Source organism: Micromys minutus (genome assembly GCF_963924665.1).
Source record: "Micromys minutus genome assembly, chromosome: 11".
NCBI lineage: Eukaryota > Metazoa > Chordata > Mammalia > Rodentia > Muridae > Micromys > Micromys minutus.
The window spans coordinates 42,092,526-42,107,491 of NC_137980.1; the positions used below are offsets into that span (position 1 = coordinate 42,092,526).

The 14,966-nt window shown below is 49.5% G+C and overlaps 1 protein-coding gene across 3 annotated transcripts in view; it reads right to left on the minus strand.

The window, feature by feature from the left end:
- The window catches only part of EYA2 (EYA transcriptional coactivator and phosphatase 2), a 164,259-nt gene that overhangs the window by 45,407 nt on the left and 103,886 nt on the right, over positions 1 to 14,966 (minus strand). For all 3 annotated transcript variants that reach the window (XM_080924721.1, XM_080924719.1, XM_080924720.1), the window contains 3 exons: positions 11,397 to 11,464; positions 8,358 to 8,535; positions 946 to 1,088 (listed from right to left, as the gene is read on the minus strand). In XM_080924721.1, coding sequence (XP_080780847.1) covers positions 946 to 1,088; positions 8,358 to 8,535; positions 11,397 to 11,464 — 389 coding nt within the window. The remainder of the gene's footprint in view (positions 1 to 945; positions 1,089 to 8,357; positions 8,536 to 11,396; positions 11,465 to 14,966) is intronic.

Here is a 14,966-nt window from a genome sequence, read left to right on the forward strand (position 1 = left end):
AAATCCCATCTTTCCTGATGCTACTCAAGTCCCAGAGCACATGACAGCTAATAACTAGAGCAGGGTAGACTCTAGAACTTGTTCGATTCCCTGTGTACACTTGGGTCTGTCTCAAGGGCACTCACGAGGGCCATGTTCCCCCGCATCCCCCACCCCCATCTTCCTCCCCTAGGCAGGTTGACTCAGGGAAGATGCTCACAACTGACAAATGTCAGCCTGTTCTTCAGACCAGCCTCCTCAGCGCTGGCTGCCCACTGGAACCCTGAGACCTGGAGTCCCCATATCAGGCAGTGTGATCAAGTAGGCCTTGCACACAGCCTGAGGATGAAAACCCCTTCCAGATCCACAGGCATTTCTATCCCCAGCCTCAGAACATCCACGCCAGAGCTTCCAGGGCCACATTAAGGATGCAAACCTTGGGCCATCCCCAGGTTGGGACAAGGCAGACTTCCTAAACTGCCTCCACCTATAGTTACTTGGCCTGGGATGAGACCCAGTACATGCCTTTACAAAGTGTCCCCACCAGCAGATTCCATTTGAAGATCCTGCCCATTATCTTCCTAACCAGGGGCTCTCAGGGTACAGCCTGCTTTGGGGTTCAGCAGCCTAAGGGACCTGTTTATACACACCCACTTCTCTGGCTTGCCCAGGACCTATGGAATTAGAGCCTCTGAGAGGGCACCACGGTCCCCCAGGGGACTCTGATGCCACTGAGGTGTGAGGAACATGGTCCATGCTGGTTCTCAGACTGTCCTTCGTCAGGTTAGTCACCCAGCAGGACTCTCTACGGTCCACCTAATTCTTCGGGGGTTGCTCCCTTCTGGGCAGTGGAGCGCTGGGTAGTGCTTAGAAAGTACAACCTACCAAAGGTGTAGAGAACCTCAGCCTCTATTCAGGCTGCAGACATAGATCAGTTTATCCCCCCATGAGACACCCCTTAGTTACCTCAATTTCATTGTCTCCTGCTGGGGAGGGGTCACTACTCCTCTTTGACCGGCCCCGTAGCTTCCCATCCGAGGCCCGATGCGGCCTGTCTGTGTCGCCTTCCTTTGCTGGCGTGGAGGGTCCGTTGTGTGTGTTGTAGTCTCCTGGAGAGACAAGGAGGATATAAAGATCAGACTCTTGACCAGGTGTCTCTTCCTGGGAGATATGGCACCATCCCCGTCACCACACAACCCCCAGAGAAGACCCTTAAGACAGCACCAGAGGTCAAGGTTGTAAGATTAAACCACTGGTCACTGCCATTCATGTCATGATCACTTTCTTCCAGCCACAGACATTAGGTTCTGGGACCTGTCGAGAGGATCAAGGGTTTTAAAAACCCCAGCAAAGGCAGGGAGCATAACCCAACTGGTAAAGTGCCTGCCGTGTAGGCCCAAGGATCAGAGTTCGATTCCAGAGGGTGACCCCAGTGCTAGGGAGACAGAGATAGGTCTGGTTCAGGCCTACCTGGCCGGCTACTCTAGCCTAATTGGTGAGCCCCAGGCCACTGAGAGACTGTCTCAAGGAACTGAACAGCAGTTTTGAGGGTGACACCTGAGACTTTTATCACCTAGTTTCTACACACAAATGTGTCTGTGAATGTAGGGCGTTGGTTGGCCGTAGGGGTGTTACGTGAGCGGTCTATGAGGGAGGGGGCATCTGCTCAAAGATCTGGAAGAAGTGAAGGAAGGCAGATCTGATTACAGTGAGCAGCCCATGCCGATGGCTTGAAGACTTCTCCGTGGACAAAAGGATGGAAACGTAAGCCCACAGGGAGGTGAGCTTCCAGCAATTTGACTCCAGGTTCATGTTTTGGGGGCTTGATCCCCAGAGTGGTAATGATGGGACTTTTCAAGGTTGGAGCCCTGAAAGAGGTTCTCAGAGCAACTAAGGTCACACTCAGAAAAGTCTGGGGTCTCTTCAGACTGTAAGCTAGATTAACCTCTCTTCTTTATAAAGTCACAAGTCTCTGGGATCGCATTATGGCAATGTAGAAAGACAGCCTCATATACCTAGTTTCTAGAGACACTCCCACTCCCCCGAGTCACATAGGTATTTGTGGCTTAATGAGGTTACTGAACTTGCCTGAGGTTAGTGGCAAGATCTGGGCAAGGTCTGTCCTCATCAGCGTAGTGAACGGCAGATCCTCTTGGATCCTCAGTGGACATCCCGACCCATTTCCTCACAGAACAGTTTTAGCTTCAAAACTCGTCCTGCAGCTCTCCTCTAGATCTTAGGGCATGGTGGGAGGGAGGATCGACTTTGAATAAATGCATTTGGAACTGGGCTGAGTTCTGTCTCCTATTTTTCCCTAAAATCTGAGGGACTCGACTTTGTTTATTTAATATTTATAGAGCTTCTTAGCAACTAAGGGACACAGGAGAGAAGAAACCCAGTGTGATGTCAGGGATGGAAGGACCTCCTCCCACCAGACAGCCCCGGACCCCAGCACAGAGTCAGAAACAGCTTTCTTCAGGAAGAATAATTTTTTCTAAGCTCAGGTACTTGATCAAAGTGGTAAGAGCGGACATCTTAGTTGGCCCTGGTGATACGGGTATAACCTCAGCTACATGGGAGGCAAGGGGATTAAAAGTTCAAGATGATCCTGAGCTACAGAGTGAGTTCAAGGCCAGCAACTTAGTGAGGTTTTGTCTCAAAATAAGTGAAAAAGAAGGCTGGGCTTTATGTTAGTGAAAGCACTTGCCTAGCAGGTTCGAGGCCCAGGCGTCCCTCCCCACTACTGAGAATCCATTGACATCATATCATGTTCTAATAGTTCCTCCTGGGTGTCTGCAGATCCACGGAAGCTATACAGCTTTACTTTGGTCGGTTGAAAGGAACCAGCACAAACCGGGTGACTCAAACAATACAAGTGTACTCTTTAAGCTTAAAAAAACAAAACAAAACAAAACAAAAAAACCCAAACAAAAACAAAAACCAAAAACTGTGTGTATGTGTGTGTGTGTGTGTGTGTGTGTGTGTGTGTGCACGCGCATGCGCACACACATTCCCAGGTTCAAGTGTCACCTCTAAGCTCCGCACCACTGAAAATGAGAGAGTGAACAGGTGACCTCCACTTGGGGAGGAATAAACATTCAAAAGCCAAATGCAGCTGAGGTAGAACCTCTCTCTGTCTCTGTCTCAGTCTCTCTGTCTCTGTCTCTGTCTCTGTCTCTGTCTCTGTCTCTCTCCCCCTGGTTTGGAGGTTTTAAAATGTTAAGCACTTTTGCACCCGTCAGTCTGCAATATCCTACATTATATAAATTGAATTCCAAAATAAAGACTCAATCAATAAAAGTTTAGCCTTCGCTTACTATTGTTATTTTTTTTTTTTTAAATAGAAGTGTCTATGTTTATGAAGTGTGTGCCCTTGGGGTTTTCTTCTCATGGTTGTGTGCAGTTTCAGCTTCCAGCTTGTGACACCCTCAGAGGGTATCTCGGGAAGTATTTAAATTTTCTTAGAAATTCCTGTAGAACCCGTGTTTTTTTTTTTTTTTTTTTTTTTAAGATTTATTTATTTATTTAATTTATACAAGTACACTGTAGCTGTCTTCAGACACACCAGGAGAGCATCAGATCTCATTACAGATGGTTGTGAGCCACCATGTGGTTGCTGGGATTTTAACTCAGGACCTCTGGAAGAGCAGTCAGTGCTCTTAACCGCTGAGCCACCTCTCCAGCCCAGAACCTGTGGTTCTTACTAAAATGTTACTTACTAAGAAGTAACCAGCAAAGCCTTCTGGGGATGGTACTTTCTTTGTCACTTCTGCTTTCTATTGAGGCAGGTCTCATGTAGTCCAAACTGGAGCACACTTCATTATGTAGCCAAGGATGACTTTGAACTCCTGACCCTTCTGCCTCCAGCTCCCCAGTATGTGCACCACTACACCTAGTCGTATGTGGCACTGTGACGGAGCCCAGTGCTTCCTGTACAGTAGGCAAGTGCTGCACCAACAGAGTCCCTCCCCAGCTCTGTTCATTTTCAACAACACCAACAACACCAGTAACACCCCCACCCTCAGTTTTGCTCACTGGCTACATGGCTATGTAGGGAACCACTTGCTTCTTGTGTGAGGCAGGGAGTTTCTCTTACGTGGACTCCACATTTTATCTAAGTTACCAACTCAGACACAACCACAATGATGTTACCCCACTCCTCTGTGGTCCCCTTATTGTTTTCACCTTTTGTTTGCCCCCCTGCTTACTTTGGGGTTATTTTGTCTCTTTTGAGGGTTTCTTAAGGTAGATGAGGTCTTGGGGCTGGAGAGATTGCTCAGTGGTTAGAGCACTGACTGCTCTTCCAGAGGTCCTGAGTTCATGGTGGCTCACAACCATCTGTGACTCCAGTTCCAGGGGGTCTTTCATCCTCCTTTGGCCTCCATGGGCTCAGCCCAAATGTGGTGCACGGACAAATAAAAGTAAGCACCCACAACCCCAAAATGAAAATGAATAGATTTTTTTAAATTAAAAAAGACGAACAGCTCTGTTTGTAACCTCTTCTTTTCTCACAACCACATTATTTCCCTTTGCTGTTTTAATGACATTCCATAAATTTTGACATGTTGTGTTTTTATTTCATTCAACTCTAAGTGCTTTTAAATTTCCTTCTGATTCTTCTGACCTCCAGGTTGCAGGGAAGTGCGGTATTGCGATTCCAAACGCTTGAGAAATTTCCAGAAGTACTTGCTGCTTATTAGTGATTTAATTCTTCTGCCACCAGAGGCCGGGCTCTGTCTTGGATGCTGGCTGAGCTGGAATCTGCTATTGGGTCCAGAAGGTGAGTCTGTCCCGGAGAACGCCCCACATGCCGGAGGGAACACACTGCTGCTGAGATGCGCTGTGCAGACCCCATTACCATAGCTTTCCCTTCCACGCCACACTCCCAGTTTTCTTCTCCAGAGAAACTGACCACGGACGGTTGCTCTGCATCTTTCCAGAAACTTCCTTTGTAAACATGGACGACAACCTACACTTCTATTTAAGAAAACTCTGGGGACATGTTTCACACACAGTTTTCTTTTATTTTCACGAGGGTGAGGCAAGAAACAGTCTCACTGTGTGTGTGCACATATGTGTGTGAACATGAGTGTATGTGTATGTGTTTGCAACAGATACTGGGGAAAGGAGGCTAGGCATCCCTTTACAATTATTGATGCCATTAGATTAATAACTTTTTTTAGGTTCGCTGTCTTTTGTATATGAGTGTTTCCCTTTTATGTATGTTTGTGCACTATATGTATGTCTGGTACCCTCGGAGATCAGAAGAGGGCATCAGATCCCATTACGGATGGTTGTGAGCCACCATGTGGGTGATGGAAGCTGAACTCAGGGCCTCTGGAAGAGCAGTCAGTGCTTTAACCACTGAGCCGTCTCTCCAGCCCCGTGATGCCATTAACATTTATGTGAGTTTGTGAGACACAGGGAAAGTCACTCTAACCTTTTATTGTTATACCAGAGGCCAAGGGATAAATAACCTTGGGGGACATGGAAAGGACACTTCAGAGACACAATGAGTCCCATGTTTGCTCCTGATGGACTTCTGATGGGACTCCTGATGGGTCAATCTAGAGATGACCTTGTCATAGAACCTAAATCCTCAGGACAAGTGACATGAGTCAGGTTTATCCTTGAACTCTGGATCTACTAGGCCATCTTCTAGCCGGCAGCTCCTCTTCACCCCAGTTTCCCACCAGCCCCTCGTTCCTCTCCTTCGTTGAAACCAGCGTGCTGAGACTACATTCAGAGAAGCAGAATGCCCATGCCAGTCAAGGTCAGGAAGAGAAGTTAACTAGACTTCGTCTTCTTTCATCGAAAGAAAATGACTTTGAAGTTGCTAAGTGAGAAGGACTGTGTGTTCCGGAAATATCCTGGACGAGACTATGAAGATAGACTATGAAGATTAAGAAGCAGTCAAGCCTGACGCCCCCGTGAAAGCTGACTACAAAGTACTTGGCCGGGTATCTCCACTTGTCTTCAGGACAGGGATGAGGAGCTCCTCTGGGAAGTCACACGCAGAGCTGGATCCATAGCCACAGCAAGAGCCCAGATAGAGAGGGGCAGGGTTCTCCCCACTGCTTCTTTCTTAGCCTTCAAGCAAGGAACAGCTAGTAATGAACGCCCATAAGGCACCAGGCGCTGAGCCCAAGAGCACCAGTAGACTCCGAAAAGACGCGGAAGAAAGGGTGGAGTAGAGGCCCATCCCTATAATCTCAGCACCGAAGGTGGAGGCAGGAGGATGGAAATTCAAGGTCATCCCTTGCCTACATTTTGAGTTCAAGGATAACCTGGGCAATGACACTCTCTGCTGGGTGCCGCTGTGAGCCCAGGGGCACATAGTTTGCAGAATAGCTGAGCGACCATCAGCCCCTCCCCCACCACGTCCTGCACTCAACTACACACATGTTCCTTAACAGACAAAGCAACCTGTCACTCCACCTCACCCTCCCCTAGTAACTCCCTTTTGTGGCCAAACACATCCTGGAACTAGGGGCAGTGGTCCAATCTGGATTGGTTTTTGGTACATGCACAATAAGGGCAAATGTCCTCTGAGTGACCTTTTAGGGAAAAAAAAATCTTCTAATTACCATCTTATGCCTATGCATGATTGCGTATGTATATGATTAAGCCAGATGCATCATGGGAAAGGATATCTGCAGCAAACCAAGGTTTGTATAACTGAGACCTGTCAGTCAAAACAGAAAATCACCCCCACTCGGCCCTTAGCAACCAGTTCCTCCTCCCGCACCCACAAAAGGAAACCCCCGGAAGTAGCCTAGGGCTCTTTAGCCACCTTCCCCCGGAGCCCACCACTCCCCTGCAGTGTTTCTACTCTGAGCTTTTACTTTGCACCCCCAATAAAACCCCTGTGGCTTTGCTACATCTGAGCACCTCATGAATTCTGGGAACAAGACACCAAGAATCCGGAAACATCGAGTTCAGACAGGAGCCTCTGGCTGGAAAGCTGAAGCTTGTGGATGGCGGGTTTGGAAGCAGCCTGGCCTGTATAGCTGACAGCTGAGGTAAGGTCCAGGACACGGGTGTGGGCGTACTCGCTGTCTCCTGGCTCTGGAGTTCTGTGTCCCCCTCCCCCTCCATCTATTGCGTCTGGCACAGAGCTTGACTCTACTCTAGCTCCAGTCGTGGGCACAACACCCAGAGTCCTTTTCCATCCCAGCATTGTACCTAAGCCACAGAGGGCTATAGGATGGGCATGTGGCTAAGTGCTCTAGGGCTCTGGCGGAAGGATGTAGAAGGAAAAAGCCCTTCTTTCTGGAGATGCTGCTGACAGGATAAAGTCCTGAGGTAAGAAGCCGAGACTCAGCATTTTGTGAGATTCCCTTACCTACGCCATGCTGACCCCAAACACTGCTTATAACCTGCCTTACAAGTGGTTTGCTTTTTTTTTTCTTTCATAAACTTTTTTTTTTTTTCCTATTTTCTGGAGCCTAAAAGTCTTGTGCAATACAAGATTTCCCTAAAATTTTAGTGCCTCAATGTTGATTGAACCTCAGGGTTGTGTGAGGATCCTAGAAGGCTGAGAGCTGTGAGTAACAGCAGCTGAACCTCAGAGAGAATGAACACGGAGGGCGAGCCCCCAGGCCGATTTATCTTCTGCCGAGTATGTGTGTGCAGTGCCCACAGAGTCCAGAAGAGGGCGTCAGATACCTGTGGCTGGGATTACAGGCAGCTGTGAACCACCCAAGATAGGTGCTGGGAACAGACTCTCCCATTCCCCACCAGTCCTGCCCCCTGCGAGCTTTAGAGACCATCTCAACTGGGCATAACCTGGGTTCAAATCCCAGCCCCACAGTTACTAGTCCGTACTTGTTACTCTGACCTGTACTGTTTGTTCCTTGTGGAAGATGGGGGGTGCGGGCTGGTGGGGGGGGGGTGAGAAGCCCTTGTGAGGATTGTGGCTTGTCATTTCTTCTCCAGCTTGTAAATGTATCTGTAAGACTGTTTGATTGCAGTCTACAAAGACCAAACGGACAAGTGTCTCAGGGCTGGAGAGATGGTTCAGTGGCTAAACGGGCTTGCTGTTCTTACAGAGGTGCCGGGTTCTGTTCCCAGCTCACGTGTGGCAAATCATGACTACCTGTTAACTCCAGTTTCATGCCATCAAAACATACATGCATTCAAACAAAACAAAACTGCATCTTTAAAGAGATCTTCAGAGCCCCCTTTTTGGTAGTTGTTCAAACTAAGGACTGCCTAGAAAACAGTAGGTGCTTAATAAATGCTTGTTCCCAAGGGTAGAGAGGTGAAGAGAGAAGACTGTGCAAGCATGCATTTTTTTTGGAACACAGCTCACAGATCCGCTTCACTCGGGAGCTCAGACCACGGGCGTGAGTGCAAGCAAACGTGAGTGTACTTACCGGCCAGTGACTCCGAACTCTGGCTGGGGACATTGTGAGGAGCCTCCTGGAGGACATAGGTGGACGTGGAGAGGGGTGAGGAGCAGAGGCTGCTGGCAGGGACGTAGGGCGGGTTGTATGATGGGCTGAAATACTGGGGGTACTGGTTCTGTGGGAAGCTGGGGTAGGAGGGGTAATCCTGGAGAGAGAGGAAAGGACAGACAGGTTGAGTGAGGTGCCACACCTGGCAGCCCAGGCCCCCTCTTCAGAGTTAGCCCCGATCATCCAGACTGTGCCGTCTGGTTTTCCCATATATGGATTCTGACCCAAGAGCCAAGTGCAAGTGGCACAGGCGAAAAGTAAAGGAGGCACGGGGACAGAGGGATGACGCCACAGAGTGGAGACAGGGGTGGCCGCGTGTTGACTGACACAGGATGGGGCGAGCTGACCCACACTGGGAAGGCTGAGATGGTAACAATCCCCATCTGAACCTGTTTCTCCCGCGGAGCTGTGGTGTGGCCGCTCTGCTGAGTCCTGCCATCTCTAGAACAGTGTCCAGGGTGGGGGATGGGGGGGGATGGAGGTGGAGAAAGTCCTTGACATTCCCTGCCTGCCTTACCCACCCCCAAGCCCTAGGACTTGGGAGCCTGGAGGTTAGCCTTTGCTGATGACCCTGAAGAACAGGACGGGGGTCTTGACAGCCCAGCATCCTTCCAAGACCTCTAAGATGTCATGTGAAGGATGGGTGGAGTGCAGACCTTGGGTTGAAGGACATTTCAAGCACATTTCAGGGAACAAGTTCCAAACGGAGCAATCCCTACAATATCAGGGTCCCCCGGCCCCAGCTAGCATCTCTTTCAATACAGCCATGATTCTCGGCCCCACTGCTGTCGTTATCACCCTCATCCAAGCTACCACATCACCATCACCACCATTTCCCCCACCACCATCACCATCTTCATCACCACCACTACCACCATCACCACCACCACCACCACCACCACCACCACCACCACCACCATTATCACCACCATCATCACCACCACCATTATCACCACCATCATCACCACCACCACCATCACCACCACCACCACCACTACCACCACCACCACCACCACCATCATCACCACCACCATCACCACCATCATCACCACCACCACCACCACCATCATCACCACTATCATCACCACCATCATCACCACCATCACCATCCTAATCACCACCACCACCATTATCACCACCATCACCATCACCACCATCACCATCATCACTACCACAGCCATTACCACCACCATGATAACCACCACCATCACCACCACTACCACCATTATCAGTGATTCACTCACAGGAAACTCATAGAAAGTTTGGGCCCCAGCTCATTTATGCTAAGTCAGAATTACCAAGGTGTCTGAATTTGTGGCAGGGTCTTAGAGTAAAATGGTCAGATACCTAGAGTTAAGAATTGCATCTGTGCTGATGCCAAGAACTGCTTGCTGGTAGGAGTCTGATATGGATGTGTCCTAAGAGGCTCTGCCAGAGCCATACTGATACAGATGAGGATGCTTGCAGCTAACCATTGGACTGAGCACAGGGACCCCAGAGGAGGAGCTTGAGAAAGGACTAAAGGAACTGAAGGGGTTTGCAACCTCTTAGGAAGAACAACATTATCAACCAACCAGACCCCCCCTGAGTTCCCAGGGACTAAACCACCAACCAAAGAGTACACACGGAGGGAGGGACCCATGGTTCCAGCAACATATGTAGGAGAGGATGGGAGGAGAGGCCCTTGGTCCTGTGATGGCTTGTTTTTCCAGTGTAGGGGAATGCCAGGGTGTTGAACTAGGAGTGGGTGGGTGGGAGGGGGAGCATCCTCATAGACGTATGGGGAGGGGGTATGGGAGGGGGAAAAATTGGGAAAGGGGGTAACATTTGAAATGTAAATACATAAACTATCGAATTAAAAAAAGAAGAACTGCATCTGAAAAGTCTCATTTCAGATACAAGCTTTGGGTTTGTGTGTGTAGTTCATGGAGCTGGAGGGGAGAATATTTGTTCTTTGTATTTTTGTGTATTGGAAACACATGAACCTTTTGTTTGGAAAGGATTTCAGGTTTATAGGAAGTACATTTACAGAAAGAGGGTCTTGTAGAAGGTCTCCCCAAAAGTCCTGGAGATAGGACCCAGGGTTTTGAGCAGGCTGACAATCTACCACCGGCCTAGACTCTCTACCTTCAGTAGGCTAATTCTTTTCTTCCAAATGATTTACTTATTTTTATTTTATGTGCACTTTTGGTATCAGACCCCTGGAACTGGAGTTACAGGCAAGTTGTGATCTGCCATGTGGGTGCTGGGAATTAAATCAGGGTCCTTTGGAAGAGCCGCCAGTGCTCTTAACCACTGAGCCCTCTCTCCAGCCCTTTAGGCTCATCAATTATATGTATGTGTCTGTGTCTGTGCCCAGGGAGACCAGAAGAAGGTTCCAGATCCCCCGGAGCTGCAGTTGCAGGCAGCTGCGACTCCCTGCCACACCCCAGGTGTGTACTGAGACTCGTTTTCTGCCATTCCTAACACTGAGCTATCCTCCCCCTCCCCCCGAAGCCCCTAGTTAATCTTTCTTTTGGTTGTGTAAGACAAGGTCTCATGTAGCTCAGGCTGGCCCTGGGTGGATTAACCGACTCGAAGGAAAACCACCTGACTTCCACAGTGGCCAGCATCCCATGAAAGCAATGACAAGGCTCCCATCAGATGCAGAAGGAACAGGATGCATCATCCAGGGAGAGGTTCCTGGTCCAAGGAAAGCACATAGGCTGCTCCTACAGTCCATGCTTGAGATTCCCTAAGTGCTTCCTGCTCAGACTCTGACATCTTGGGGATCTGGTAATTTTGTTTCTAGTGGTATTTTGTCCAGTCTTTTTCCTGGAATTCCAAAACCCAGGGCTAAGAGACCAGCTTTCTGGCGGGAATTGTGGGTTCAAGGTGGCTCTGTCCTGCACCTTGAGTTAAGGGGAACATTTAAAGAAAGAAGTGAGAAGGGAAGTAACTGGCGGGTGCCATTTCTACCTGGTGCACGCTCCCAAATCCGGTGGTGTTGGTCAGTCCGTTGGCGCCTTGATAGAGCCCTGGGGTACCTGTGGGAGGACAGGACAGGTTAAGCTTCCCCCCCATCAGGGAGGGCTGGGGGAAGGGGGTGGGGGTAGGGCAGAACCAGTGACCAGGAGCCTCATCTTTCTAGCCTTGGTTTGTTTAGTAAACAAGGAAAAGAATCTTTTTTGAGGGATTAAGGAGAGCAGTAAATGTGACTGAGCAAACAGCAGGGAGGTAGGAGGGGGAAATAGGGGTGTGTGGGGGAAATGGTGTCAGCCCTGCTTACTGAGGGGGCGGTTGGAGGCTGGGGGGGGGAGGTTGAAACATTGTTTTATTCCAGTGCAGGTGTGTGGGTGCCTGCTTCTAAGGTCTAGGTCCGGGAACTTGCAAATTTGCAGGAGTTGGTCTCTTTTCTACCATGTGGATTCCAGGGATTGTCCGGTTTGGTGGTGATTGACCCACCTGTCTCTGCCTCCTGAGTGCTGGGATTAAAGGTAGTTGTACGCGGTTATGGTCAGCCTAAAATTATTTGTTTTTTAAACTGTGGTTTAAAATTATGGAACACAACACCATCTTATCCAGTTTAAAGTGTACAGCAAGGGGCATCAAGTGCATTTATATCCCATGACACCATCATAACATCCACCACAAAGACCTTTCTAGAACATTCTAGAAAATCTGCAGAATCTTGTAAAATTGGAACCTTGCACACATTTTAAAAGCCCGTTCCCCCAGAGTCCCCGGTAACTGCCATCCTATTTGCCTGGACGCAGTTGGTCCAGGGACCTCATGTAAGTAGAATCATGCAGTATTTGTTTATCACGGTGATTTCTCATTTCCTCCTCATGTCAGTTTCGAGAAGGCACAGCCGTCCTTCTCTTTCCTCTCTGGGGAAATTTGGGCTGAGGACTGGGCTTGTGCAGGGCGGATGGGCTGTACCTCTGGAGGAATCTGTATTCACTCACAAGTTCAACCAAACAGATCCTGTGCTGTAGGGGACAACCTGAGGTGACACATGTCTCATGGGGCCAGCAGGGGCCAGAGTGTTTCACAAAAACACTGCCAGCCCAGAAATCTGTGTCCAGAGACCCTGCCCTTTAGGTATGCAGAGGAAAGGGGCATCCACAAGCTAAGGAGAACCCCAGATCTGTTCTAGAAGTTTTAGCCCAAGAGCCAGCACGAGGGGAGTTCAATGAGAAGGAGGCAATCAATGACGAAAATGGTCAGAATGTAGAGGCCAAGCAACTTTCAGCCCCGCCCCCACACAGGTTCTGATAGCACACAGTGGGGTCTTTATTAATCTGCTACCAGCTGTTAGCAACTACTCCAGTTTCTTCACTGAGTAAAATTCGCACTTCCAAAATCAAGTCCGCCAAATAAGCCCATCTCTGATCACCCGGGGAAAGAGGAAAGGCTTCTTGTACATACGCAACGCCAGGGTTCAAACGGGAAGTGAGGAAAATGAAGAGCTGAGTAGTTCTGCCCAGACAAAACTCTGGGAAAAATAACCAGCCTGGTGCCCCCAAGCCTGCCTGGCTCCATGAAGGTCCCTCGAATGTCCTCAGAAAGGCCACACACCAGGCCTTGTTTCCCCTCCCCCTTGTTAACTTTATGTGAAGTTGCCTCTAATACAACAGGGTCACAGAATGGATGTGGCTGAGGGCAGATTCTAAGAAAACTTTGCCTATTCCAGGAAGGAGACCACTCAAGACCGACACAGAGGTGGGCAGGAAGGGGCATGATGACAGGCCCAAGGCCAGACACCGGAGGCAGCCCTTGGCCTCTGCCACAGGGTCTGCCTGCCCTCCTTGGAGAACGAGCTAGTTTTCTGCTTCTGTTTTGTCTCATGTACAGAAATAACCATGCCCAGTGCAAACTCTGATCCAAGAAAGTTAGGAGAAGGTATCTCTCTAGCGGTTCCATCAGCCACCTCCTCAGGATCTGGGGGACTTACAGATACCCCGAATAGTGACGGGGAAAGGGTGGAGTCAGGGAAGGCTTCATCTGAGCTGAGGTCCAAAGGAGGAAGAAGAAATAGAGGGACAAGCAGAGACGCAGGACCCCACTGGGACTTTCTTGACTTCTGTCACACAGTGGCTCCTCAATCCTGAAGGGCACAGATCTTACCCATCCCAGTTTGACCCACTAGGATCCACTCTGACCCACTGAGACCCCTCTCTGTCCTCAAAGCTAGCCTGCACACACGCATGAGCTGAAGGCCTGGATGGAAAGTCTAAGGCTAGCCCATTTTACTGAAGTTTGTCTCTCTGGTCCTGGTTGCAAGAACTCTGAGTAGTTTGGGTGTGACTTATCCCTGCCCTCTGTCCCTGTGGGGCAAGTTAAATCTCCTTTGTGCTGAGAACGTGGTCGTGGGGGTCCTGAGCCAATATTTTTCTTTCACTGGTTGCCATGGTGACCCTACCTGCCCCGGGACAACGCCTTTTCTTCTTTGCGAAGCCAAGAAGGCTGACTTAGGGCAGACTAGAGCAAGGGTGGTCAGGGCTCTTTCTCAGAACAGCCTGCTGTTTATTTTCCTTCTGTGACTCGGGGTCATCTGAAGAATGAACAGCTGAACATAGCTTAGTGTGAAGACATTGCAGGCCCAGCAGGGAGGGAATCCCTCCTGGGCCAGGGAGGACCACAGAAAGCTGGGGTGAGACATCTTGGGTAGCAGTGCCTGCCGCCTCCAGTGGTTTCCCAGACTCATTTTGATGGTGGCTGTTAGGGATGGACACTGTGGTGAGGGGTAGAGAGATGGGAAGGCTGGCAGGCTCTGCCAGAGCCCTCTCCCTGGTCTCTACCCTCTCTCAGAGACAGGATGCTCTCCCTTTGCTGAACTCTGAGTAGGATCCTCTGCAAACCCCACCCCACCCCCCAGCCTTTTCTGTGGTTAGATGTGTCGGTGACAGGTTCTAGACAAGAGGGTGAAGGACTGGGAAGGTTCAGCTTCTTGGTTGTGCTTTTACAGGGCAGACAGGGCCCGGGGATCTTTCTGTCTCAGCCTCCCCAGTGCTGGGAGTTCGGGCGTGGCACCACGCACGGCTTTTTGTAGAGGTGTTGGGGTCTGAACTCAGGTCCTCACACTTGCACAGCCTGCAGCACTTCCCCCGTCTTGAGATGCTGAGGTGATTCACTCTGGGCTCCTTTTGTCTTCTGTCCTCTCTTTTCATTAAATTCCTCTCAGTTCCCATCTCAGTTGCAGGCAGAAACTTCCTTCCTCCCCCCCCCCTCTCTCTGTGTGTGTGTGTGTGTGTGTGTGTGTGTGTGTGTGTGTGTGTGTGTGTTTTAAAATCTGAGATAAAGCCATTGTGGTTTTGTTTTGTTTTATTTTAGAGATTTATTTATTATATATAAGGATACTGTCTTCAGACACACCAGAAGAGGGCATCAGATCCCATCACAGATGATTGTGAGCCACCATGTGGTTGCTGGGATTTGAACTCAGGACCTCTGGAGGATCAGTCAGTGCTCTTAACCACTGAGCCATCTCTCCAGTCCCTTGTTTTTCTATTACTATAAAGAATCACTGGAGGCAGGTTAACTTTA